This window comes from Penicillium verrucosum (assembly GCF_028828655.1).
Source record: "Penicillium verrucosum strain IBT 35672 chromosome Unknown utg000003l_segment0_segment0, whole genome shotgun sequence".
NCBI lineage: Eukaryota > Fungi > Ascomycota > Eurotiomycetes > Eurotiales > Aspergillaceae > Penicillium > Penicillium verrucosum.
Genome location: NW_026643212.1, coordinates 2,588,214 through 2,614,808, shown reverse-complemented (window position 1 = coordinate 2,614,808; position 26,595 = coordinate 2,588,214). Strand labels below are relative to the sequence as shown.

At 48.6% G+C, this 26,595-nt stretch overlaps 9 protein-coding genes across 9 annotated transcripts; 5 read left to right on the top strand and 4 right to left on the bottom strand.

Moving 5' to 3' along the window:
- Window positions 1–126: 126 nt before the first annotated feature.
- On the top strand, window positions 127–1,533 carry N7516_008669 (pheromone receptor; the record flags this gene model as incomplete). The annotated part of the gene is made up of 2 exons (XM_057221388.1): window positions 127–682; window positions 743–1,533. The coding sequence occupies 2 exons, from the start codon at window positions 127–129 to the stop codon at window positions 1,531–1,533; spliced, it is 1,347 nt and encodes a 448-aa protein (XP_057071660.1).
- A 949-nt stretch (window positions 1,534–2,482) lies between these two features.
- Window positions 2,483–3,397, bottom strand: N7516_008668 (single-stranded DNA-binding protein; the record flags this gene model as incomplete). The annotated part of the gene is made up of 3 exons (XM_057221387.1): window positions 2,483–2,535; window positions 2,624–2,712; window positions 3,108–3,397. 3 exons carry the CDS (start codon window positions 3,395–3,397, stop codon window positions 2,483–2,485), a joined length of 432 nt encoding a protein of 143 aa, XP_057071659.1.
- A 1,873-nt stretch (window positions 3,398–5,270) lies between these two features.
- Window positions 5,271–8,868, top strand: N7516_008667 (TMEM198/TM7SF3 family protein; the record flags this gene model as incomplete). The annotated part of the gene is made up of 4 exons (XM_057221386.1): window positions 5,271–5,743; window positions 5,797–5,845; window positions 5,905–6,292; window positions 6,344–8,868. The coding sequence occupies 4 exons, from the start codon at window positions 5,271–5,273 to the stop codon at window positions 8,866–8,868; spliced, it is 3,435 nt and encodes a 1,144-aa protein (XP_057071658.1).
- Window positions 8,869–10,111: 1,243 nt separating this feature from the next.
- N7516_008666 (ERF4 family protein) lies at window positions 10,112–10,843 on the top strand (the record flags this gene model as incomplete). Its single annotated transcript, XM_057221385.1, has 1 exon — window positions 10,112–10,843. One exon carries the CDS (start codon window positions 10,112–10,114, stop codon window positions 10,841–10,843), a length of 732 nt encoding a protein of 243 aa, XP_057071657.1.
- A 1,022-nt stretch (window positions 10,844–11,865) lies between these two features.
- N7516_008665 (AP-2 complex subunit mu) lies at window positions 11,866–13,321 on the top strand (the record flags this gene model as incomplete). Its single annotated transcript, XM_057221384.1, has 3 exons — window positions 11,866–12,202; window positions 12,261–13,251; window positions 13,315–13,321. The coding sequence occupies 3 exons, from the start codon at window positions 11,866–11,868 to the stop codon at window positions 13,319–13,321; spliced, it is 1,335 nt and encodes a 444-aa protein (XP_057071656.1).
- An 840-nt stretch (window positions 13,322–14,161) lies between these two features.
- On the bottom strand, window positions 14,162–14,965 carry N7516_008664 (uncharacterized protein; the record flags this gene model as incomplete). The annotated part of the gene is made up of 1 exon (XM_057221383.1): window positions 14,162–14,965. One exon carries the CDS (start codon window positions 14,963–14,965, stop codon window positions 14,162–14,164), a length of 804 nt encoding a protein of 267 aa, XP_057071655.1.
- A 3,293-nt stretch (window positions 14,966–18,258) lies between these two features.
- On the bottom strand, window positions 18,259–20,258 carry N7516_008663 (putative C2H2 finger and ankyrin domain protein; the record flags this gene model as incomplete). The annotated part of the gene is made up of 2 exons (XM_057221382.1): window positions 18,259–20,159; window positions 20,213–20,258. 2 exons carry the CDS (start codon window positions 20,256–20,258, stop codon window positions 18,259–18,261), a joined length of 1,947 nt encoding a protein of 648 aa, XP_057071654.1.
- A 985-nt stretch (window positions 20,259–21,243) lies between these two features.
- N7516_008662 (uncharacterized protein) lies at window positions 21,244–22,497 on the bottom strand (the record flags this gene model as incomplete). Its single annotated transcript, XM_057221381.1, has 1 exon — window positions 21,244–22,497. The coding sequence occupies one exon, from the start codon at window positions 22,495–22,497 to the stop codon at window positions 21,244–21,246; it is 1,254 nt and encodes a 417-aa protein (XP_057071653.1).
- A 3,772-nt stretch (window positions 22,498–26,269) lies between these two features.
- Window positions 26,270–26,551, top strand: N7516_008661 (uncharacterized protein; the record flags this gene model as incomplete). Its single annotated transcript, XM_057221380.1, has 1 exon — window positions 26,270–26,551. One exon carries the CDS (start codon window positions 26,270–26,272, stop codon window positions 26,549–26,551), a length of 282 nt encoding a protein of 93 aa, XP_057071652.1.
- Between the last annotated feature and the right edge of the window lie 44 nt (window positions 26,552–26,595).

Here is a 26,595-nt window from a genome sequence, read left to right as displayed (position 1 = left end):
GGGGAACCATCCCATCTTTCTTTCTTTCATTCTATCTCTTCGTTTTCTTGATCAGTTCACAGAAGAAGTAGAGGCTGAGGTTATCAGCATTTTCCTGTGAATCTCTGTTTTACATCCACTGCTGTCATGGAACTTAACCGAAAACACCCGCAGGCCGTGGTTCTGCCAGTTCTATCTTCTTTCTCCATTGCTCTGGCTATTCCACCACTGATTCTGCATGGAAAGAACCGCAATTTCCCTGCTACCAGTCTGATATTCTGGTCAATTCTCCTCAACTTGTTCAACATCATCAATTCTCTCATATGGCCCACGGACGACGTGACAACGTGGTGGGACGGATCTGGTCTCTGCGACATCGAGGTCAAGTTTATGGCTGCCAGCTATGTGGGCATTCCAGGAAGCCTGGCATGTATCTTTCGAAGTCTTGCAATTGTACTGGACACAGACCGGGCCACATTAGTCCCGAGCAAAGGTCAACGTTGGCGCAATCAATTCATGGAGATTATGTTCTGCATTGCTGTTCCATTCATCGCAATGATTACACATATCGTCTGGCAGAAGAGTCGATACTTGCTATTTGCCATCTCAGGATGTGTGAACAGCTTTGACGAAAGCTGGGTTAGTCTCGTCTTTGCATGGATCTGGCCACCGATTATCTGTCTCATCGCAGCATACTATTGCTGTAAGTACACTCCAAAAGCATATCGCATACAACCAATCACCCATTAACTAAACATCACAGGCCTGGTCATCATCCGCGTACACAAGTACCGAAGTGACTTCGCAAACATCCTCCGCGCCTCCAGCAGCAATCTCAGCAAATCCCGCTTCCTCCGCCTCTTCTTCCTCGCCCTATCAATGCTCGTCTGCATCCTCCCACTCCAAGGCTACGTTGTTTACAACGACATAGTTCTCTCCCTCCCCTGGCACAACTACTCCTGGAGTAGAATCCACAACGGGAAATGGAACACCATCAATATGATCCCCATTGACGGCACCGTCTTCTTCGACCGCTGGATCCCCGTCGTATCAGGCTTCATGATCTTCATCTTCTTCGGCTTCGGCCGCGATGCAACACGCATTTACCGCACTGTCTTCTGGTATCTCGGACTGAGCTACTGCTTCCCGAGCATACAGCCTCCAACAGATACCCACAGCGGGCCCCCTTCCCCCGCGCACGCCTCAACAGCAACCACCCTCGTCGGCAGCATCGGCTCCCGTGCCAAATCGCTGTTTTCCCGCCAGAAGGAATCAATCGCGACTTTTGTCTCTACGCATGGTACATACAACGATCTGGAAAAGGGTACTTCTTCCAGTTTGTCCCGCAATAGCGATGGCAGGTCGGCCAAGAAGTCGCGATGGAATAGCTTGCCCTGGTCGCTCTTTAACAGACGTCACACCGGTCAGGATATTGATGGGACTCTGCTCACTGACCTCCCCGGCGCTACCTTGCAAACAGTCTCTACGAATGCGTGGGCTAGTCACCGTGATAGTCGGGACTTGCCCCGTGGGCCTACTCCCCCCGGGGAATAATAAGGATTTCATTCATGTGCGGCAAGTTATTAGCCAGCAGAGCGAGGTTAGAGTTGAGGTCTAGTGGGCTTGTTCTTTCTTCGGGGTTTTATCTGGGATTGCAGTGGCTGAATATGGTTCTCTAATCTTTCCTTCGCGTTGGGTTGAGTTCATGGGAATCTGTACATCAGAGTAGTACTACATAACTAAGTATCATAACATAATTTGAGTGGTCGAGTGACTCTCGTGCAAAATGAAAAAATGAAAAATGAAAAATAAATATCTTTGAATCTCTTTCTGCATTAGATGTTTGTTGGTAAACAAGTATAGAACCTAGCGGAGAACCTTCATATATATATCGCCATTACTCCCAGAGGGAACATGGAGATTGCTAATTGGTGTATAGATTATTACTAAGTGAGAGAAAGCAGATGAAGAATCATGATCTATTAAAGCTAGAAATCCAGGGGTTTATATACCCTGTTGCAACCATCTGAACAAAGGCTCATTCTGCAGCAAACAAGCAAACTAGCAAATAGCAAACATGCATGCTTGGGATGATGTTCCAACACTAATTATTAATCGGTATGTCTCAACGTACGAGATCGAAAGAACAATCCCGTCCTCCAATAACATACAGGAAGGTAGGAGTCGTCGAAGCAGTAGTATAGTCCACGGTAAGCCCTAGGGCTGGCATAAGTCATTGTAAGCTTTCGTGCATATAAAAAGAAATAATATGTCATGGCTTGAATCCAGAAAAGATAATACTTTGAACCCAGGAATCGAGCTTTTGACATGCCTAGGTATGTGCTCCATCACAGGCTCGAATTCACACACTACAGAATGAAGTGTATTCAGGGTATAATCGTACAATATAATCACTCCGCAAAGGAAGATTCGCTCATCCCCACCAGCTCCAAAATGAAACTAGCAACAAATTTAGATTGACACAGAGCCTCGATCAAGAAATCTACTGAGACTCGTCACCGCCGTTGCTGGGCCGCTTAAGGACCTCGAGAGTGCCTAGAAGGGTGTTAGATTGAACCTTGGTGATATTTATTTTTGTTCCCAGAGAGTGGCAACAAATGGAGAAAACGGAGGATCGACATACGCTGCACAATGTTCAAAGTGGACCGGGCGTTGCCGTCGGCATCTTCCCAGGGGGACATTTTGGCGTCGCCTTCGACGAACACGAGTGTTCTGCGGGAATGAGGTTAGCTCATCTGCATCAAGCCAAAGCTTAAATTGCTGAATTGGTGCAAGGCCGGACAGGGCCAATTGAGGAGCAGGGCAATCCCATAGCCTAGCCCCTACCGCTCAACCACGAACATGACATGAAGGAGTAATGTCTATCCGAAGGCGCGTCGCATCGCCGTCAAATCCACGTGGCGTATGTCCAAACAGGCCCGCACGATCACCATGCAGCTCTCAAGCGCGAAAGCAAGCTCTCGTTCTCGATCCGCATGGACTACCCGCGCAGACCTGCCGAATCCAAGCGACATATAGCAACAACACAACCGACAGAAAAGACGCATTCCAAGCACGCAGTGGTGTGTCTTGCACAATCTAGCAAAATATCAAGAATATCCACTTACCCCTTCTGCAAACCAAGGACGAAATCGCGCTGGGCGCCCTCGGGGACGAAGTTCGTGACGCGCCACCAGGTCGTCTGACGGTTCTCACGGCCGCCGTGGGATGTGGCAACAGTGTACTTGACGATCTCCTGGCCGGAAGAGGTGGCCTGGAGCTCGGGCTCTGCGCCGAGGCGGCCGGTGAGGGTCAGACGGGCGACGGAGTGGGCGGGCGAGGAGCTGAAGGCGCGGGCGGTCTGGGGGATACTGGCCATGCGCATGGCTGGGCGCAGAGATGAGAGGAAGGCGGACATGGTTGGAAGTAGGATGTGTGGATTATGGATTACCAAGTACAGTTGGGATTGGTTAATTGAGATTTGTTGTTGGTGATGCTGATAACACCACGTGATTTTGACACGTACCGCTTTCGGATGTGATATGGGGGCATAGGGACACTAAGTTGGGCTGCTATTACTATTTTACTATTACTATTAGTATTATCATTCATTTATTATAGCTTGAGTCAGGGATTCTGGTTGCAATTGATATCTCTTGGAAATAAAATTGGATACTCCGTTGTCATTTCGGCGAAGCTCTAAGCTTATGTTCCAGAGCTATAGCTCTACCCCGGAATCCCCCTTTGTGCAGGATTCTTTCTATTCACGGGTTCCGACAGCTATGAGCTCCAGAATTATAAATCCAACGTCTCAAGTCAAGAGTCCAAACAAAAAAGCAAGGACGAAAAAGCGAAGAAGTGCAAATCAAACGACGAGGGTAACTCTATTATTTTGAAATCTTTCATTTACCATGTGAATGCCAACACGAACACAGGGTATAATTTCCTTAGCCTGATCATGTCACAATCCATCACATCCGACTGTCCCGCCGAAGACTGTACAATCGTACCATTTGTATAATTTTACGGAGTACACCGCACAATAAACTGGAAATGGCAACCGATAGGCAGATCGGCCAGGGGGGCAGATCCCAGCGAAGAAGCTGCAATACCGCTAATTGATTGAGCCAGACCGAAAATAAATTAAGATGGCTGTTGTCTCGGATGCACTCCTTGCATTGTCAATTAGCGGCCTAACCACGTCGCTGCAGGAGAAGCGTTTGCGAGGCGTCAACAATGGCTAACATGGCTAATACGGTCTAGAGCTGCAGGCATCTGCAGGACAATGGTGAGATTGGTCAGGTCAGGTCAAAGGTCAAACTCAAAGATCAAATTGCTGAAGGTCAAATATTGAAATATTCGTTAAATTTGCCAAATCGATAGATCGGGCTGTGATGTCCGAGGTGCGGCGCCACCCGTGGAGAGAGAGAGTCTGCTATTTATTTTTTCCACCGCGAACTGTTGACTTGAATGTACGGAGTAAATGGTGAATCATTGCCTATAAGCGAGGGATGACAGCTCACTTGCATTAGATCTGCAAGCATATGTTGTTCAAAAGCTTCGCGAGTAAAGGAACTAGAAAAAGAAATAATAATAATAGTAATAATAATACTCCGTAATAATAATAATAATAATAATCAAACCCGCAAAAAAGCCAGGTTTCATGGTTGAATGGCAATATTCGTCGAAAGAAAAAAAAAAAAAAAAAAATTAAGATAATTAAGCCACAAGATGGAGACATGAGGATCTCTTCTCTCTCTCTTTGGTCTGTGCTAATGATACTAACTAACTAGTTCCTAATTGAGACAAGTTCATTTGTTAGATCGACCAATTCCTCGATCGGTGGGGGAAAAAAGTAGATAGCTCAGGTACAATCGCGTGGCTAAAATGATATTGTCCTCTTAAATTCCTTCTAGGGTTCATATTGGGTTTATATTGGGTTCTCTCTTTTGTAACTAATCAAACTCAAATTCATGTGAAATAAGTCCTTTTCCACCTCTTTTTCGTTTATATGTAGGGAGGTTTAGGGCTGGTCTCCGTTTGTTCCTTTTTTCCTTTTCTTTTCTTTAACTACCCTATAATGTCTCCCTAACGCCAGGCCAATTAATTCTTTTTTATTATTATTAATTATTAATATTCGTGTACCTTCAGGGCTCCCCCAAGGTCTATATTGATTTCACGCGCCAAACGTGTGAACATTGTGGGATGTGTGTGAAAGGCGTGCTGGGCTTACAATAACCACGCTTCTCAACGGAGAATCAATTGCATTTTGCTTTAGAAATCCAGCCAAGATGCGTTGGTCTTTCCTATTGGCCCTAATAGTGTCCCTGTTCCTACTGGGGTCATTGGCAGCACCAGCTTCGGACCTAGGACGACGCGATCTGGAAGTCGCCAACCTCAAGGCGAGGCAAGAAAAGGAAACGGACCCTACAACGACAGAGAATACTACCAGCGAGGCCACGACGACAACTCAAACAGATGCATCAAAAACAGTAACCGACGCGTCAACGGCTACCGAAGCTAAAACCTCCGGCACTACAACCCATGCTACGACGACTACTTCTGCCGCGTCCGCTACCTCGACTGTGCCCTCGCTCGATGGAACAACTCCATCTTCCCAGCAGCAAACGGCAGACTCCACTAAACCAACCTACTCCGGTGGCCTGCCAATCAGACCGGTAATCACGCCGGCATGGGGCGTTGGGGGTTTTATACTAATTGCCCTCGGAGCTATCCTGGCTTTCATTGGTGTCCGCCAACAATGGTATTGAATTTTTGATCCTTCGATGACAATAACATTTTGCTAACAAAGAAAAGGGTCCAAATCTTGCTCTCAACCGGATTCCTTAGCGCATTGGGAGTTACCGTAAGATCTATACTGCGGAAAATAATAAAGAATAACAAAACTAACCAATCTCTATACAGGTCCTCATTATCTATGTAATGAGCCCACCCGTAAGCAACGCCGTGCAGGGCGGCTATCTCGTCGCCGTCTTCTTCACCGGCGCTGTGTTCGGTGGTCTATCGCTCGTCTTCCGAGAAATCTGCGAGGGACTGGGCTGTCTTCTCGGTGGTTTCTGTCTGAGCATGTGGTTCCTTGCTTTGAAATCAGGCGGTCTTCTAACCGAAAGTGGCCCCAAGGCCGGTATGATCATTGCCTTTGCTGTGGGATTCTACTCCCTATCGTTTAGTCACTATACCCGGTCATACGGCCTGATCGGATGCACTTCGTTCGCCGGTGCAACTGCCTTGGTTCTTGGAATCGATTGCTACAGCAGAGCTGGACTGAAGGAGTTCTGGTTATACATCTGGGGTAAGTCTAATATCTTGTTTTCAAACTGTTCATAGTTGCTGACGAATCCAGGTTTGAACAATAACGTCTTCCCTCTCCGAACGGACACCTACCCCGTGACACGTGGTATTCGTGTTGAGCTCGCCGCGAATATCATTATTGCGGCTCTGGGGGTAATCTCCCAAGTCCGACTTTGGAATCTCATCAAGGAGCGCAGAGCCAGGGAAGAAGCTTCCCGCCGGGAACACACCCGAAAGATCGAAGAAGAGGATGCCGAAGTCGGTCGCCGTCTCGAGGAAAAGAATATCCAAGAGCGTGCCGAATGGGAACTCATTTACGGGAACGGAAAGGCTGCCGATAGCAAAACCGTCTCGGTTTCGGAGACTGCTGTCGGTGACTCGCCACGGGGCTCGGATGGGTTCGACTCCTCTGACAACGACAAGGAGGGTGAGATTGAGCTCAAGGAAATGCCGAGCCCGGATGTCTTGGGTAGTGCCTCTGACGGCGAGAAGAACCACCCGGGTGAAAGTAACACTCGTGAACTTGAGGCTGTGCCAGAGGAGGATTCATCCCAGCAGGATCAGCTAGCAGATCAGGAAAGGGGTGCCGAGAATGAGGGTCAATCTGAAGGAAAGACGCCGAGACCTTCTACACCTGTTATTACCCATGTCCTTGGCGAGGGCAATGATGATGCCTCTGAGAACGGTGCTGACATCGGTTCGGAGGTTGGTACGCCGCGCTCGAAACGGTTCTCTGGTAGAGAAATGTTGAACCGGCTCTCTTGGCGGAACAGCAATGGTGTGATGAATGCTTCACAGTCTCAGGAGAACCTGGTGACTCATGATGATGCCAGTTCTTCTGTACTGGGGGTTGTCGATGATCTTCATGAGATGAGCGTCGGTTGCTCGAGTGTTATCTCGGATGCTGAGGTTGACGATGGTGTTGAAAAAGTGCAACGAGAAATTAACGCTGAGCTAGCTCCGGAGAAGGACTCCGCATATGCGGAGATCAAGTCGAATGCCGGTTCACAAGCTGTCCAAGATACTGGACTCCATGTTGACACAACCACGGCCCAAAAAGATGCCGAGAAAGTGATCACCGAGGAGGCTGCTGTCGGCAAGATTGTCCAACAGGTATCTCCTCCCGAGAGCACCATTGCCGACAGTCCTTTGGAGAATTCAGGCATCTCCGAAGCGTCGGAAAAGCCCCAATCGCCGGAAACTCCCGCAACAGATGTTGAAGCAGACATTCCAGATGCTTCGATGAAGACCGAGGAAGTCAAGCCCACAGCTACATTGGGGCCATCACCTCTGAACAATACAGAAGGAGAAAAGATGGAGGATGGTAATGAAGATCCGCCTACTGCTAAAACCATCAAAGCCGAGTCCATTCCTGAGCCGGCTGCATCTTTGCCCGAGCCCAAGGTTGAGCCACAGATCAAAGTGCTCAAGAAACTGGATGCATCAAACGTCAAATGTATCCCCGAACAAACATCACGAGTGATCCATTCGTACCGCACGAACGAATGGGCCAAGCATCTTGCCGATGCGGACACCCCTGAAATTGAGCCAATCGAGTTCGAAGCTGAACCTGAAGTAGAAGACTCAGAGGATGTTCACGAGACCGCAGCATTTGTTGATGTAGGCGGTCTTCTCCAGACACCTCTCACTGCGCAGCCACCACCAATCGTGAACAGGCCTGAATTTGATGATACGGACAATCAACAACCTGCCTACATCTCATCGGTACCCTCGCCTGATATTCCCCGGTCCAAGACACGGACAGGCGCGCAAGGTCTCACCAAAGCGAATCCAAATTTAACCCGGAACAACTCGACAGCTTCAGTCAACGTGCTACGCTCAGCGTCTGGCCCGCTTCCAACTCAAGAACCGGGAATGATGGCGAGGCGCAACACATCAACTCCCATGTTGACAGTCACTACTGCCAACGAGCCCAAAGAAGCAGAGCCATCATCACGCTGGAATGGACCACCTCCCCTCCTCGCAATCCGCGAGAATATGGTCCGAAACCGCATGTCCTCAACATCCAACCGCTTCGATCCCTGGGCCGCACGCAACCTATCCCGACAGTCCCTACCTGACATGGCGACCCCCGTCTCCCCAATTTCACCACCGCTCTCCGTCCTCGAAGAAAGGGACATAGAATATGAACAAGCCCAACCCAACGAGGACGACATCCCACTTTCCAAGCGGCGCGCCCTACTACAGCGTCAGACAGTGCAGTCCCCATCTACATTAAGCCTTGCCAACCTCGAGGCTGCCCAATCCCCAACGTATACCCCACCAGCTCCCGCCGGCGAGTTGAACCGGTCTGCTTCAAGAATGGCAGAGTGGCGACAATCGGTCCGCGAGGAAATCACCCAAAAGCAAGATCCTTTGACTCTCCAGTCCAGACCACTCAGCCCAACCAGCCCCACTGACCGGCGCACTACATGGAACTCTGTGCAACAGATGCGCGACGCCTCCTCTGCTCAGCTGGGAGATGCCATCGCAGACGGCATGCAGCGTGGCAACATGACGGATCTACATCGCCAGGCGATGCGTCGTATGCAGGCTTCGGCGAATCGAAAGCTGTAGTGCCCATGGTTCATTTTACTCGATACCCTTTGATTTGTTTCATTTTTTTTATATATATACATATTCTATATCCTAGGTGTTGTTATTACACGCCATGGCGATGTGTCTTTCCAACGACTTTATGAAGTACTTATTGCATCCATGTCTATAATTACTATTTGATAATGTATATTTTTTTTTTTTGCTTAATTCATGCCTACGCAGCAAGTAAGACGGTCTTACCGAGCACTCTGCCGAGACTTGGCCTGAATTGAAATACAGTTCGTCATTGATAATATAGCAATAGTACCTCGATTAGCGTTTGCTAGAGTGTAGAGTGTGCATACTATATACCCAAATTTACCCAATAAAAGCCGAGATGAAACAAGGGACGGTGGATTAATCACAGTGAAACCGGGGGGGCAAACGACTCGCATATATTTTTTTTATTAGGATCATTATTGGATGTGTATCCCTTTCGAGTCTCTTGTCACTTTGATATAAGATGTAGCATCTCTTTTTCAGGTCCAATTTTCTATTCTTTTTCTATTCTTTTTGTCATTTAGCCAGAGTCAATATTATATACGCCAAGCAAGCTTCTTATTATATACACGGATTTATAAGGATTTCTCGAATTTCACCTCGAATTTCGTCGACAAATTCAAATCTCCTTTCTCTTATTCCCCTAATTCTTTTCTAATCTTATTTCTCACACTCATTTTTGTTGTATGTCCACATAGGGCACTTTTTTCCTGGCCCGGTCTCCATCTCCACTCCAGTTCTCTCCCCTCTCCTTTCTCCCCTCAAAACGGCGTCCTTAAAATCCCCCAGACCTCATTCGAGGGAGGAAGAAGCATATTGTTATTCACGCAGCCAACAATTCCTACCCCGGCCTCCAGCCAATCGCGCCCCGGTGGAGTCAACTCCGTCATTCGTTCGCGCCCAGCGGCGACAGTGCGTTCCGATCTCAGGCCCGCCGTCGCTCCTCCGCCCACCAGCAGTCCGACTCGCAAACCCAGTCAACCACGTCCCACGAATAACCCCAATAACTGTCCGCCCCCATCAATCAGACGATAGTCTCCCACTAGGCTTCGGCCACTCACGCGACGCCCATCCCCTCCTCAGCGTCCCAGAGCGGCGCCGCAGTCGCCTAACCCCGTCCCCGAGCAGCCTACTCGTCGAGCGCAGCCAGGGGGAAACAGAAAGTGGCCGGACTAGCATTGCCTTGCCTAGACGACATCGTCGCAGCGAAGAATTCACAGAAATGGCCGCCGCGTTCGCGGGCAGCGCTGCGCGCGAAACAGAGAACCTGCGACCTCCTGAAGCTGTTCACCTCACACAGAACGGAACTCGTCAGAACGACCGTCCCCGCCACGCTCAGTCACAAACTTCCCTCCGCTCTCAGTCTCAGATCGCTTCCGTCCCGTCGCATACTGGTCAGCCGCACGCCGATGTCGCTGAGGAACTTGCTTGGGGCCCGGCTCACCCTTGTTTTCCGCATATTAATCCCCATGTGCCTATCGGGTCGAGGGAGCATATGACAACGCGTGTGATTCGGATCCGGCGCGATTGGATGATTAAGGGTGATTTGGCGCCGACGTTTTCGAATCTGTATCCTGAGATTCTCGATCCGTTGTTGTCGGAGCAGGAGTTCCGACGGGTGATTTCTACCGTCAATGATGGCATTGTCAAGGCATTTGACCCGTTCAGTTTTCGCAATTGGTTCGATGGCGCATTGGGTTTGTTGACTGGCTGGGTATGGGATGATATCAATGCCCCCGCGACGAAAAGCCAATTACAGCATGTCGAGGCTTGGTTGGAGACTTGGAACCGTGAGGTCGGCGCCAAGGATGGTGTTCATATCTGGAGCTTGAGGCGGACGGCGTATATGTCACTTGATATCCAGATTCCCGATCCCAAGGTTGGCATCGTCCCCAGTGAGGCACCTTCGGCTCCTAATACCAGGCCGAGTACTGGTATCGGGGCTGGATCTTGATTGGTTTTCTTGTCGGGCAGGAGTGCGCCGCTCTCCCCCTTTTGCTTTCTGATTGTACATCTTTGTGATTTGTTCCCTTTCATGGGACCTCTGCATGATATCCATCCCGCGGCCGTTTTTCTCGACACCGATTCTTCCCTTATATACCTTCGTCTTTTCAGTTCGAGGCTTTCTTTTAATCTTTTTGTGATCTGATACCTTTCTTTCATATTTCTTCTGTTAGCTTCGCCTACATATCCCTGTTGATTCCCCAAGGGGCTACTTTACCCTGATTTTTTATTGTCATCTTGACCATACCTCTCTTTCTTTGTCCATATCTGGCTGCCATACTGCATTCTAATCTTTAGACTCGTTGGCATTCTCAAAAGAATAATATCGCGGATTTGCCTTCTCTCCGCTTTAATGCTCATTTCACCTTGATGTTTGATAGAAGTAGAACAACCCATTGGTTCATATGGTACTTATACATTTAGCTAGTGTTTGCTTTGCCTGCATGGCAAGCCTTCTACGGTAGTTTCTGGTATCCACCTTGACAAGCCATACGGAGTACATTGGACAGAATATCAACACAACAAGGATTTATATCAAGCAATTCCCGGTATAGTCCACCATGGATTGATAACTTCATTCCAAAGCCTATACATTTGCCACCAGTCTAAGACAGTCTCGTCAATGTTTCCTGATCCTTCTCATCCAAATCCGGATGCTTAGATTACACAAATCCTTCCAAAATACCTTGACATCTTCTTGGTCGGTCTTAGAAAACAACGTAGAGGTCACATGCCTTAGCCGAAGATACCATTCTTGTCAGTTCCTTCTTTTCTTTTCTTTTAAATTTATAAGAAATCAGCAGATTACAGACAGCAGGAGTATGCATGCACCTAAAATAGATGTAGTGGGATGGTTTCATCCACTGGAGTTGACCTCCTTTTATACCTCAGGCGGTGTCGATCCACCCCCACCCCTGTTTCCGCAGCTCTCCAACTTCCATTCCCAGGAGCAACTCGTCTCATCGCAACAATATGCTCTCGGGGATCCTCATATTTAACCAGAAGGGCGAAAACCTCATTTTTCGCGCCTTCCGCAGCGATTGTCGTCCGCGACTAGCCGACATCTTCCGCATTCAAGTCATCTCCAATCCCCAGGTGCGCTCGCCGATCCTGACCTTGGGCTCGACGACCTTTAGCCATGTCAAGCATGAAAACATCTATTTGGTAGCTGTGACCAAGAGCAATGCCAATGCTGCGCTGGTCTTTGAGTTCCTCTACCGGCTGGTCATGCTGGGCAAGAGCTATTTTGGGAAGCTCGACGAGGAGGCCGTGAAGAACAATTTCGTCCTGATTTACGAACTGCTCGACGGTAAGAGATAGAAAAGGCCCAATGACCTAGAAGCAAACCCTAACAATTGATGATAAAGAAATCCTCGACTTCGGATACCCCCAGAACACCGATCCAGATACCCTGAAAATGTACATCACAACCGAAGGCGTCAAATCCGCCATCGCCAACAACCCAACAGACTCCTCCCGAATCACCCAACAAGCAACAGGCGCCATCTCATGGCGCCGCTCCGACATAAAATACCGCAAAAACGAAGCCTTCGTCGACGTAATCGAAGACGTCAACCTCCTGATGTCCGCAACAGGCACCGTCCTGCGCGCCGACGTAAACGGCCAGATCGTCATGCGCGCGTACCTAACAGGCACACCCGAATGCAAATTCGGCCTGAACGACCGTCTCCTTCTAGACACCGGCGAGACCTCCAGCAACATGAATAACCCCGGTGGCGGCAACGGACTCAGCACATCAAAGACCACACGCGCCGCGGCAGGCTCCGTCACGCTGGAAGACTGCCAGTTCCACCAGTGTGTGAAGCTTGGCCGTTTCGATGCAGACCGCATTATCTCGTTCGTGCCGCCGGACGGCGAGTTCGAGCTGATGCGCTACCGCGCCACAGAGAACGTCAACTTGCCTTTCAAGGTGCACCCGATTGTGCGCGAGATCGGTACCACAAAGGTCGAATACAGTGTTGCTATCAAAGCCAATTACAGCTCCAAGCTCTTCGCTACAAATGTGGTTATTCGTATCCCCACGCCGCTTAATACTGCCAAGACTACGGAGCGCACGAGCCAGGGCCGCGCCAAGTATGAGCCGGAGCAGAACAATATCGTTTGGAAGATTGCGCGTTTCTCCGGACAGTCGGAGTACGTGCTTAATGCTGAGGCAACGCTTACAACTATGACGCATCAGAAGGCTTGGAGTCGTCCGCCGTTGAGTCTTTCGTTTAGCTTGCTCATGTTTACCTCTTCTGGTTTGCTGGTGCGCTATCTCAAGGTCTTTGAGAAGAATAACTATAGCTCTGTCAAGTGGGTACGGTACATGACTCGCGCAGGGAGCTATGAGATTCGGTATGTGTTTTCTCTTTCCGCTGGTGTTATGAATTTTGTCGCTAACTCAATCGCTTCGTTTAGATTCTGATCATTCTTGAACCTTCGAGGTGATTTTGGTTCGTGTGGGAGATAATTCCATCGAGCAGTGTTGATATCAATGGACCTAAGTCCAGTTTCGTGTTAATTTTACTTTGCGCAGCACAATTGGTGTCTGGCGTTGGATGGAGCCATATACATACTGGATTTTTCACAAATATCCAATTCCTCATTTCCCGTACTTTGAATATATGCATATGCTTGTAGGTGAGTTTGAGGTTGAGCCCTAGAGATATTCAGAACCATGGCCAAAAATATTGAAGTTGTATAATATCAGGGTTTTCACTTTGCTTCAGGTATATCCATACCAGGCGCCATCGGGTCTACCACCTGAGCTGAGAGAGCTGGTCAAAAACAATACTATGATGAGATGATTGTAACTAGCATGCATTGAACGATAGTCGAAATATACGCCTACTTTTTTAATAGTTGGGAGTAATAGATAATGAAAAGGGTAAGTCAAGTTGGTAGTAGTAGATAGTAGTACAATTCCCAAAACAGCAGGTGTGGAAGAGTAAGTCCACAGAAAGAACAGTATATGAGCAAGAAAAAAGAAACAGAAGCATATTCACATAGCCCGAGTAGAACGGAACCCACAACACCGGACGAAGCAAAAGAAAACAAGCAATTTGTGCTGGCCAATAGACAACAAACCGAAAAGAAAATAAACAAATCTCACAAATACAGGAAGGTATGATAATACAGGGGTGTTTTGACAAAAGAAACCAAACCAAGTCAGGCCAAAGGGAATAGGGTCAGTCACAGAGTGGTACAGAGATCATATAATACATTAATAATTGGAAAGACGGTAATAATTGCCATAAGCAATAATTCAACGACGCGGGCGCAGGCCGACACGACCCTCACCAACGAGGGACTGCCACCTGGACCCGACGTGGCTGCGGCCTATTTGGCGGGCGCACTCATCCCATTCTTGTTGGGAGAGGGTAAATTTCTCAAGGACCAGCTTGAGAAGGTGTTGGTCTTCTTCGGGGGTCCAGTCTTGTGGAGCGGAAGGAGTGTGTTCCCCTGACACCTCGATGGAGGGCAGAGGCGCATCTGGGTTGACGCATGAGCCAGCCGGGATGTCATAATCCATCTGGCGACGGGGAGGAGAGGGAGGAGATTGGGTGACAGGAGGAGAGTGTAGAGAGTAAAAGTCCGTGGAAGAAAGACCGAGAGGCATATTGTACGGAACGTGACGGCGGCGTTTGGGAGTCGCGAAGAGGTTGCGCGGGCGACTCATCTCTGCGTCGCTGTCATCGTCATCGAAGACGTCGCGGCGGCGCTTGTTTGCGCCCCGCGTGGGTGCGGATGGAGGAGGGGGTGGTGAGAGAGCGGCGGTTCTGGGTGGTGGTGTTTGTCTAGGAGAGACTGGGCGCGCGGCTTTTTGCGATCGCGGCGAGCGACGGGGTGTGTTTAAGGGGAGGGGGCTCTGGAGGCGTTGGGATTTCATCGATCGCGGTGATGGCGTGGGTGATCTGTTGAGTAGAGACTGTAGTGCGCGGCAGGTACCGAGGAGACCGTTGCCTGATGGAAATCCTGTGTCGGATGGGGGAGGTGTTGAGAATAGGCGACTGGGAGTGAAACGAGACGACCGGCGCACTTCGCATGGGAGGGCGGATGGGAGAAGCATGATTGTAGATATAAATTTAATTGCGCGATTTGAGCGACTTGAAGTTGGTTTGAAGATGAATGATATCAAAGAGAGAGAGAGAGAGAGTGTGTGTGTGTGTCAACGAGTTGTTGCGCTTGCGCGGTCGCGCGATTTGTGGGTAGGCTGCGATTGCGCCGGAGGCGGTTGCGATGTGCGACGAGGGAGTTGAGGATGCGAAAATGAATGAATGATCTTCTCGTTGAAATGCGCTTCGATTTCCACCTTTTCCGGGAGATGCGACAGCAAGTTGGTGATATGAATGTTTTGGACGAGTTGTTGGAAGAAAGAAGTTGGAGGGGAAAGGCCGATAAAAAGAAAATTGGGGCCGCAAACGGTCAAGCGAATGATCTCCGGTGCAACGTCAAGTTTATTTTAGGGTCAAAGAATGTGATCTATTCTTGATTTCAGATTTCGAAGTTCAAAAGAACTATGAAACAGTTGAAAAAGAATGAAGTGTATGAGAAAGATCTCAAGAAAGGGCTCAACGAAAGTGATGATAGGATAGAAAATACTAGATACAACCAGGAATGAAGAAGGTCTTACTACCTTTCAATTATACTTGTAGCTACTCCAGGACTTGGAACTGTAGAACTTCCAGTGAAACAGTATACTAAGGAGTCTAGGACAAGAGGGATTCCATGCAAGGCGCATACAAAGAGAGGGTAACAGGCACGAGGCACCCCTGAGACACCTGGGCAACTGATTCCAATTACATTTCCTATTTGGGCAACAGATCGACCCTCGAGTTTCTTTGAACTTTTCTTGAAGATCATGATTGTATTGTACGGAGTATTGCAATGGAATTCAAGCCTGTAACGTTGAGCCTAGATGTTAAGACACGCTAAGTCTATTCTCCATCTTTGCCACTGGGGGATGTCGCGTTTTAATAATGATCTGAAAGAGGGTGAAGTTCCCTTTCTACTGTTCTCCTACCAAAGGCTTCTACCCTTCACCAACCTAGGAGACTTGTTCCCTGCCATAGGAGCCTTCTAGGACTCTAGGATTATAGGACTATAGGACATTTGAACTGGCCTATTACCCTACCATCCTGGTGGAATAGTTGAATTGTGGCATTCATAATTTTCAACGCGTTGACGCGTCGCGCGTTTCGCGTAACGCGACGTGACACGCCAAGACTTTTGAGCCCTAACGTGTATGAAGTATACTCCATACTCTACATGGATTACAGTATGTATGTACAGTATGTATGGTGTGAATAAAGAACACTACGGAGTACAGAGTACTCGTGGGTCAATGCTTAGAATGCCATGTGCCCAGTAAAATCAACCAGGGTCATCCCACTCGGGGCATTTTCTATACTGTACTGTAAGAAATCTGACTGCCCTTGCTTCTCCTTACAGGGGGAAGTACTCAGCCCAACTCGTGCAAAGATACAGCCTGCATTATCTTGCAGTCTGCAGAGCTCTGCATCTACCATAACTATTGTGGGGTGCAGACTAGCTGCACAATGCGGGCCGACAAGCTTGCTACAGATCCATAATACATAGACTAATTGCTACAACTAATTAGTTACGATGTACTCCGTACTCCGTACAAATAAAAAAAGTTGGAAAATAACATTTCGCGGCAATCGAAAAGGGAGGTCTGTTCCTTGAAACCCAGCTTAACTAGAAAGGCTGACAGCGCCACTAGACCCACGACAGACTGAGTACTGAGTCCCGTCTACAATACCGAGTGGAGAGCCTTCAAAGTACCCCTCCATTCCAAGACTCGTGCTCCCAGCCACTGATCAAAATCCAATCTAATGCAAGGGATAGACCGAGATAGAATTATGCCCGGGAGTCAGTCATATCCTCATACAAGGTTAGGCTTCAGGATGTTAGGGCACAAGGAAACATCAACAATACAGGGCAATAAACACCATAACCACCATATCTAGAATAGATCCAAGAGTTTAATTTCCAAGGTCTTTGGTCTCATATCCATAGATGGCTACTATCCAAGCTTCTCCTGCAAGATCCTGTGGCGTTCATGCAAGACATAAACCCCTTCCCACGGGCCCTGATGTCGATCATCTCCACATTCTTTTGGTCTGCAAGCCCTAATGTGGCTGGGATACTACTTGCCCCTCCAGGGCTCTAGGTTCTGTCTTGGGACTCAGAGAGCAAGATACTACGGAGTAATGTTTCACACGTTCACCTTTATGGCCTCATCATCTCAGACATCGCTCAATATGGCAGTTCTCTTGCAACATCACTCTCGCCCTGTCTTGCTTTCTGGTGCCAAAATGTTTGAGTCCGTTGGCGATCACCCCTCTAAGCCCCGGATCTTCTACACTATACACCATTGCTTTTCTTGTCTTTTTCGTAGGAATAATATTAAAGCTGACAGGAGGTTGTTATTGGGTCCAGGGGCTGTGTTCTATTGCGTCGCCCCAGACAGGCACCGGAACCATTCTAAAAGAGGGCCTATTGAATCCGACTTGATGTACGGTCTCTCTTGTAATTCAATGGCTACCAAAGAAGAACCTGGTTCACACCACTCGAGGTCGTCTTGTAAACCGAGGTCATCTACCCCGAGTCATGTGTACAATCAACCCCCCCAGTGCTCGAGCACCCATTGGCGTGAAAGTGAGACCATCTCTCCAGGCTCGCTACCGATCAGCACCCCCACCCCCCTCCTATTGAGTTCCCCCTCTTATCCATCCCCCTGCCCTACTCTCACGGTCACACGATAAGGATCTTCCTTTTAACCCTACCCGAGACATAGGGATAAGATCAAAGAGGCTACCCAAGTAGAAGTGGGTACACTAACTGGACCATGGCTGTATAGTGCCCAATAGACAGTGGACGCCCTCCTATCGGACCTATCCTATCCTTATCCTTATGGGCCAGGTAATAGCTATTATTGCCTTCCCTTGCCCCCTCCTAGCTCTCTGTGGCTCTGTGGGCCGTGGGCTATATACTCGAAGGTTCAAGAACTATTGCCTGTGTAACTTGCTTCCCAGGGATGGTTGTTGAGTGACGATTAAGTATCTTCTCGCTTTGCCGAGGCTTATCCCCGATGATACTAGCCATCTTCGCTCTCAAATTTTTAATCCTATTTTATGCTTGATTCAAAGTAGAGAATCTCCAGGCTTATTGCTTTCTAGGTAAAGCAATGGCGAGGAGGAGAGAGATATATGCTAAAAATAGATGATAATTTCTTCGCCCATGGTGAACCCCACAGCCAATATCTACTTAGGAATGGAATATTCATGGCGATAGTCACGTCATCAAAACTTCAATGCTCAAAGGGTATCTAACAAACCCTCATTGACCTTGCATTCTCTTGAAGCGTTCCTCCGCAGCCCTCGCTCTGCGCTCTCTCTCCAATCGCATCCTCATCTCAGGTGTCATACCTCTAGTCTCCTCATCTCTCCTTTCGGCTGCAGACTTCTCAACAGCGCCCACAGTACGACCACCAGATTTCGTCGTTCTCGGCCGCGCCGCCTTCTCGGCCTCTTCGCGTTTCAGGCGATCCAAGCTAGCCTGACGCCGGGAGGATTCTTCCTCCTCGGCAGCTTTACGTTCTTTCTCAGCCCGACTTTCAGCGTCAGCTTTGGAGACCGCCGATGGCACCTTGGCTGCTTCCCAGTCCCATTTAGACTCGCCGAGATCGTGGCGAGCAATGCGGAAGGCGTCGCGCGTGGCTCGGTCACCAGTGAGTTCGAATGGAGTTCTGCCTTCGTTATTTACTGCCGTTGGGTCGGATCCGGCTTTTGTGAGGAGGGCCGTGACTACGGCTGGTGCATCGAGATTTGCGGCGAGGTGAAGGGGTGTGGGACAGCGGAAGTTTTGTGGCGAGTCGGCAGGCGTAAATGTGAAAGACGGAGGTATGGAGTTGTTCGTGATATAGGACATAAGGGCGGGAACCTTTGAGCGGCGAATGAGTGCCTGTAGTTGGGATGTGTGCAACAGGGCAGCTTCCTCTTCTTTCGAGAGCTTCGGCTTCTGTGGTTGCGGTTTTGGTTGCGGTTTTGGGACAGGCGCAGATTGTTTTGATTCTTCCTCTCGCCGCTTAGCTTCAGCCGCAGCTAGTGCGGCTTCGTCCACCTCGCTGACCTTGATTCGGGTCAACTCCTTGAACGACCGCATGAGCTCCCCTTGAGTCGCACGGCGAGTATTGAAAGGGAACCCTCGTATACGGGGATCGTTCTGCCTGAGGACCTGTCCGTCATATTGGCCGAAAAGAGTCTTTCGATTTGTCTTTCCCGTAGCTCGGACGAACAACAGCTCCGCCGTGTCAATCATCTCTCGCCAGTCTGACAACACCTCTCTGATATCCTTCTCGAGTGCAGCCTCGTTGTACCGGCGCAGGGTTGATCCTGCCGAATGAGCAGCACCGCGCGACGCATCACTTGCAGATTGCGAGCCACCCTGCTTTCGCCGCGTAGTGTATCGGTGGAACGTTTTGTGCGCAATAACCCGAGCCTGTCTGTCTTCAACTCCTCCTTGCTTTCGGTGGATCTCCGGTGCTAGCGAAACCAACATAGCCGCGAAGTGGCCACCGCCGATCATACACATGAAAATGTGCGGGCCCGAAGCCGCGGGATCTGGCACGTTGCTTGCCTTATTGGTACGCGCTTTGACTGGGGCAAGCTGTTTTCGTCGCAGAGTATCAACTAGGTGGGCGGGCTCGTCCTGCTCGACGTTTGAGAATATGGCCCTGTAGACGCCTAAGGACTTGTTGGATGGCAATCCCGAGCTAGATAGCCAGAATATGGGGTGCTTCGGAGTGATTGGTGTCTCAGTCATTTCCGGATCTTCATTCGGGTGGGACAGCTTGGCCTGCTTTTTCAGCAGGGCGGACAACGTTGTACCCGCGGCCCCCTCTGCATCCTCCTCCTCTGTCTCCGAGGACTCAGAACCAGATATAGACTCATCTAACTCTCCGATCGCCTTCGCGAATTCGATTTCCTCCAGAGGCGCATTGCCCCGCAGCTGGGCCTTGATATTATACCGGTGATGGTCCGAGTGGACATGGCTGCGCTGTTCCTGTACACTAGCGTAAGAGACCTTGCAGAGGGAGCATAGATTGGAGGTTGCGATCGCAGAGTCCTGCGCCGCTAGTTCGAGATCTGTCGAAGAGGGTTCGGGTTCTTGTTCAGCGACCGGTTGACTTGTGGTTTTGGCAGTTAAGCTTGCAAGAAGTTCTGGCGGCAGATCGTACACTGGAAAGATCAGCGGAATGGATCAACGACGACATGGGGCTTCGGATGCGTACCATAGAGAGGCCTTTTCAAGAGCTCCTCCATCTGAGTGTCGACCATGATGGGTTGGGCGAAGAATGTGTATTGAAACCGTGGTGCCCCTCCAATGACGTTGTTAAGTGGCTCTTACCGCCTAAGAGCAATGGGCACTATGTGGGCTATGTTGTATGCGCGCTTCGTCGTCGCTTTTATGTCAAGATGCTGAATCTGCAATGGATTTTGAGTCATATCTTGAAGTTTGCTCAGCCTCATTTAGGATCTCGAGAACGTTCTTTTTTCATGAGTAATTCTAAGACTTATGGGCCGTGCTCGCAAATATCAACAAGTCGGCCTCCCGATTAGGAAATTACACCCGTGGACTTATGTATTCTCCTGTGCCTGGTGTATTTATTATATTTGACACCTTTATAGGGTTTAATTTGTGACGACCATTCTTTTCTCTGCCCCTATAGGTAGCTGTATCTATGTTGTCTTCTGGCACCTGTTGTGATCACATGATTATGACGTCACTTCCATATCTTCACTTGATGTTGGTATAGTTAAGGAGTCTATTCTCAATGGCCATCTAGAGGCTATGCTTTGAAATAAAAATTAATATACAATTAGGGTGTAATATGCAGAGATGGTCGACATCGACATGGCTAAACACTGGCGACTATAGCCAACGTTATTGTAATTGCATTTCGTTTGGATATAGTTATCTATACAATATCTAATTTATATGCTGTACATCTATCTACCTATGTTGTATTCGCCTTTCGGTGGTCTGTTAATACAGTTTGGATCAACCATAGTCTCTCCAATTTGAATTTTCACGGTTCCCATATTGAATGTCGATGAGACTGAATCTGACGAACGAATCCGAAGAGATATTCATACCAGAGTCCAGAAACAGTAAGTCTCATGATGTCCAAAGAGAGTTCAGGATGAATTATGGGATGCGAATTGAAATTGGAGTGTAGACGAAGTTACAGTCTAGGCACTAGAAAACCATGAAGAGTATCAAGAATAGGAGTAGCTTCTAAATGAGTTGGCGTATGTCTCATTAGCCAATGTCTTGTGAGGGGGTGCCCCCAGGAGCGGTGATATGAGGAAGCCAGAAATCTTGGTAAGTAATCAACTGATCCTCCACCCACAGACGCCAACGACCAATTTGAAGGCCCATGGATTTTGAGTCGTAGGGTGTAGTGAGCCATTTGTAACAAGGATCAATTTCCAAAATGGCTCTTCCTGCAACGCCTGGTTCCTGACTCGATGCCTGCCGACTCGTACGTGTATAACCTAGAGTGATACCATTTCCACCGGAGCCGGGAACAATTCTTGCTATCTTTTGCGCGAGCTGTTGGGCACGCCTTTGATATCTGAGTGTGGTGAAAATGCCAAAGTTCTGTCGATCCCAATTTGTGGCGAAGGGTGTGAGGACGAAGACTTTCGGTGCGTAGATTGCATTCAAGACACCGGGATTCTGATCAGTCCCAATCAGACCAGTTACACTTTGCGCATATACGGTCCCGTCTCGGAGGGAATTGAACGCAGTTATCATGAAAAAGTCGTCATCGGTTGGATTGAAAGCGTCGTCAACGAATACTGGGCTCTCCCAAACATGTGAAATATACACACCCTTTTCGGATGCTATAATCACTGCTGTGCATCCGTAAATACCCCTCACTCCTACGGCTGAGGAACCAAATGATGGATAGTCAAACCATTGTGCTGACACTAATCCAAGCTGGTCAATCCAGATTGGCGCCAACCTCTCGACGTAGCTGCTGTAAGGGGGAGAAGGGTCCCGGAAATGATATGTGATCAACGAACTGACCATCATTCTCTCATCTTGAGCGCTAGAAATACTTGCCTCGGATGCAAACTGTGTTGGACTTGCGACTCCACTACTTGCAGCAGTCCCACAACTCTCAGCTAGTAAAGTAGTGGCAATATCTGTTGAGGTCAAGGGACAACTATCGATCGTGGTCACCACTCCAATGCCGGCACTTCTCAGTGGATATAGGCTCATGGAGCTTAATCTCTCCCGGGTATTGGAAGGACATGGTATTTGATTATCATTTGTTGAGGCGAGGCTGAGAACTGCGGTTGTTGACCAAGTTTCGGGGTATCCAATAGTGGTAGGAGTACTTGAGGACGAGCAGGTTGTCGTGGAAATAGTTGAATTGTCAGTTATGAGATCCTCCAGGGTGCCGTTAATGGCTTCGGAATCATCCGTATAGATCTTATCTGAAACGAGCTCCAAGCTCTCGTCGAGATAGGACCATGTGGCAGTGATGTCTCCAATAGATCCCATTAAACCTCTCTTTTTCTTTGCACCACATTCCGAGGAGACGACAAAAGCCCACCTCGACCAGATGTGAAATCTTCAATCACTCTAAGCACCTTTGACTTGATGAAGGGTTAATGATCCGAGTGACTGTAATGTGGAAGAAATCAGCAGACACGTTCAATGCTGCTTCACGGCTTGGGTTATTGCTTCTAACTGGCGAAAGATTATTGGGAAAGAGTATGATACTCCTGTTACGATGAGTGCTGTCAGATGGTTGTAAGACTCAGTGATTATAGAATAACGGCGACTAGGATTCGTCGACTGCAACAATATGGTAAATGCTAAGATAGAGAGCCCTGTGGACTAACCAAGCTAGGTAGTAGTGGTGTTGTGGAGAAACAATGTTCCCAGTGTTAATACTTGCTGATGAGGTCTCACTCTGAGGTAATGAAGCAAGTTTGATGCTCTTACTGTTCAATCAGTGTAACTTTTGCATTCGATACTTTTGGTTCTGATGGAAGAAGTGGCGGGAGAAGGCTTTGTGAGGGTAAAGGGCAAAGTGCGCTCCTAGTGTCACTGATATTTAATGGGTATAAATTATATGATAGGGACTAGGCTATCATGTTGAAAGAGCTGCATGCAGAGTTGCTGTTAGAAACAATGGCAACAAAGCTTGTTTGCTTGGGCTTAAGTACAATGGTATTGTGAGCATAGCATTGTTATAAATACAAATACCTATCAATAAATGGCTAGTGGACCTTTCGCTTTGGTTTATAGACAGTTCAGTCTGTTTTTGACAATGAAGGGTATGACATTAAAGTCAGAAATGAAGAATCTATATTAACAACCTCGTCTTACCAGGTAAGGAATTGGTCCCAAGGATGAGTTTAAATATGGAGTAGAATAAAGATGACAAGCATACACTTGATCATCAGCACGACCGACTGCGGACTTTGTGTCGATGAGCCAATTGAGTTTTGAGTTGGGCCAAAGAATCGAATGCAGTAATAGCCAAGTAAGAATATGTGTTCTATACGCATCTACACGCACCGGATTTTCCCTGTGATAAGTTGTCTGCCTCGCGATATCTCCTAGGCGATAAAGGATGGGCTCTACAGGCCCCACGGACTCCGCGGGATCCACGGGTACGAAGGGGCATAGCGCTCACGGGTCGCATGACGTCATTGACGCCTGAATTCCTGGTTTTAGCCTTAAAGTCATGCCGCTCTTGACACCGCTCTATACAGTGTACTGTACAGTGGCGTTTCATTAATATTTAAACCCCAATACTTCCATAACTGACCGCTTTATATACCGCCTACCTATTCCTACTACACACACCCAGGGCGCGCGCAGCATATGCTGATTATCGAGGCACTATCCCTTCTCTCTCTATTTTTTGCCTCTCTAATTCTATTCCTATATTATCTGATACTATGGCACGCGGCCCTAAGCTCTTTCCGAGCGTATATGTGAGCTAGAACGTTTTGTTTTTGAATGCTATCAAAGTTCTACCGGCAGGAAATAAGTGGGTCTCGAACATTGCGAAGGTACTGGGGTTTAAATATTAATGAAACATGACTGTAAATGATGCCGGCACGGATTAACTACTCGGCCCGGTAATGAAGCTTTTCATGCCAGAGAGAATCATGCATCCTCATTTTATGGGGTGGTTTACATTGCACTTTGCATAATGGAGTAATACAAACCACCCTATAAAGTAAGGTTACATGATTTTGTATGGCATGAAAAGCTTCATTACACACAGTGCAATGTAAACCACCCCATAAAGCGAGGATGCATGATTTTGTATGGCATGAAAAGCTTCATTACACACAGTGCAATGTAAACCACCCCATAAAGCGAGGATGCATGATTTTGTATGGTATGAAAAGCTTCATTTTTCTAATCTGCCTAAGGCTACCAGAACCACCGGGTAGGGTGCTTTGCTTACTAAGGGCTCTGTAATAGCAATTCAGGTATTTTTATTTTTCTGCCGAGCGAAGTCCAGGCATCAAGGCATCAATGACATCATGCGACCCGTGAGCGCTATGCCCCTTCGTACACGGGCACCGACAGACAGGAAAGCTTTCTAGTCCACCACAATTTCTTTGTCCACAACCTCCTCAAGTTTTACTTACGCATATTCTTACCATTACTGTTCAATTTGCTGTGAAAAAATGTCGAGGAACTCCGAGTACTTCGAAGATTATACTTCCCTACATTCGGGACGGGCAGTAGGAGCTCCACACATTTGATAGCAAGTGGTTATTCGCTTGTGAGGAACGCTATCCAGCGAGCTTGTCGAAACCCTTCTCGCCGGCAGTTGACGACTTCGCGATGACCACGGAAATGGGTCATCTGCCCTTGGCGACGGCGAACGCGCTGGGGAACGCCCCGTGGGAGTAAACATGATGGCGCAGCACTGCGTAGGGCCATAAATGTTTAAGGTGCAGACACAGTCATGGTTCAGCATTTGCAGTATTTGTGACGAAACGGTGTGGAGTTGAAACCAACAGTATGGGGATGAAATTCGTTTAGTGAGTACCTAGGTAGTTACAACTTACGGAGATTTGTCAGCTACCTACCTAAGCTTCCACCTCGTGGACTTCTTCCTACCTACAACATACCTAGGTAGGTATCAACAAAAGGGATCGCATTTTTACTAACCGGCCCCTGTAATTCCTTTTCAAAAGAAATACGGGCCCTTAACGGCTCAGCCACTTTGAACCGAGACACGGGAGGGAGTAATAGCGTCAGGCAAGAGCTTCCCTGAGTGCCTGCCACTTGGAAGTCTCGGCTCCGAGCGAAGGAAGCACCATGTCACTACTCCGTAGAGTGATTAATGATTGTGGCAACTTTGGAAGAGGAAGCAGGCCATGAGCCTCGACTGCTCCGCTTGGCCTCTATCTGAGACTATCTCCGTGGTGGCACCATGGATGATTTGCTGTGTTAAAAACAAGGTTGATTCCGCGACCTAGGTAGGTAGTCATCAGGGATGTCAACCTGGATCCCCAACCGATTACTACTGATTGAAAAATGCTTGTTTCCCCACTCCAAGATCGAGCCGGTCCGGAGCACTATGATTGTCCTGTGAGAATGGAGTTCTGGGCCGTGTCTTTGTAATCCTAACATTACATTGATGAGCCCTGGCCATGCCCTTGCAAGTGGGCACTCTATTCTAATCAGATATGAAAATTTCCTATGTGTCTGCCTTTGTGGATAAGAGCGGTGGCAGGGTGAGACCTCACTAACTATGCTCTCAACTCGAAAGCTCAGTGGTTTGATAGATCATTACCTAGAAAGTGAGTGCCTTTGTCCATCAATGTTGCCCTGTGACCAGGCATCAAACAAGGGCACTGACCAACCGGGCTGCCCGGGACCACTTTTGACCACATCGCTTGTTCGCCTGACGTCGGCGGTCTTAGCTGTATAAAGAAGCAGGCTCCCCACTAGGCTAAGCGCTGAGATCCAGCACCGAACCTCATCACGCCCCTGCTCAGCACGAGAGTCTTATATCCTTGCCCGCTAGTAGCAGTCAGGATCAAGCCCGCTGCTTCCCAATATATTAATATCTTCATTTCCCAGAGGATTAGCGCCTGCCACCTTCCCCTTTACACTCACCAAATACCCTTCGGTATTCCCACGTGAGTTTCAAAGGTATGAAATCCCCTTCCTCCCATCTTTCTTTCTTGATCAGCCCTCTTTTGCTCTTCGTTTTCCTTTTTTTCTTTTTCTTTGTCCTCTTGCGCTAACTACACCACTCTATAAGGCCATCGCCTGATCCAACTCAAACATGAAACCCCTCACTTATCTCTCCCTCCTCCTTGGCATCTCTGTAACCACTGCCCTCGCGGCTCTCCACCCAGACGCAACCCCCGAGGAGGTCGCCGCGGCGGAAGCTGAGTGCGGGTCCCTAGGCGTGATGAGGGTCGATCCAGCAGAGCTGCCCGAGGGCGTTACGATGGCCGACGTCCGCATGTGCGCTGACCATCCGCTCGGGCCCGGGGCGTACCCGGGTCCGGGTCCTGGTGCTTTCGCCAGGTTCCGTCGGGTCTTGCCGAGTTGGGTATTTTGAGACGACAGCCCAGGGGCTGGGTCGAGGCCCTGTAGGTGGCTTCT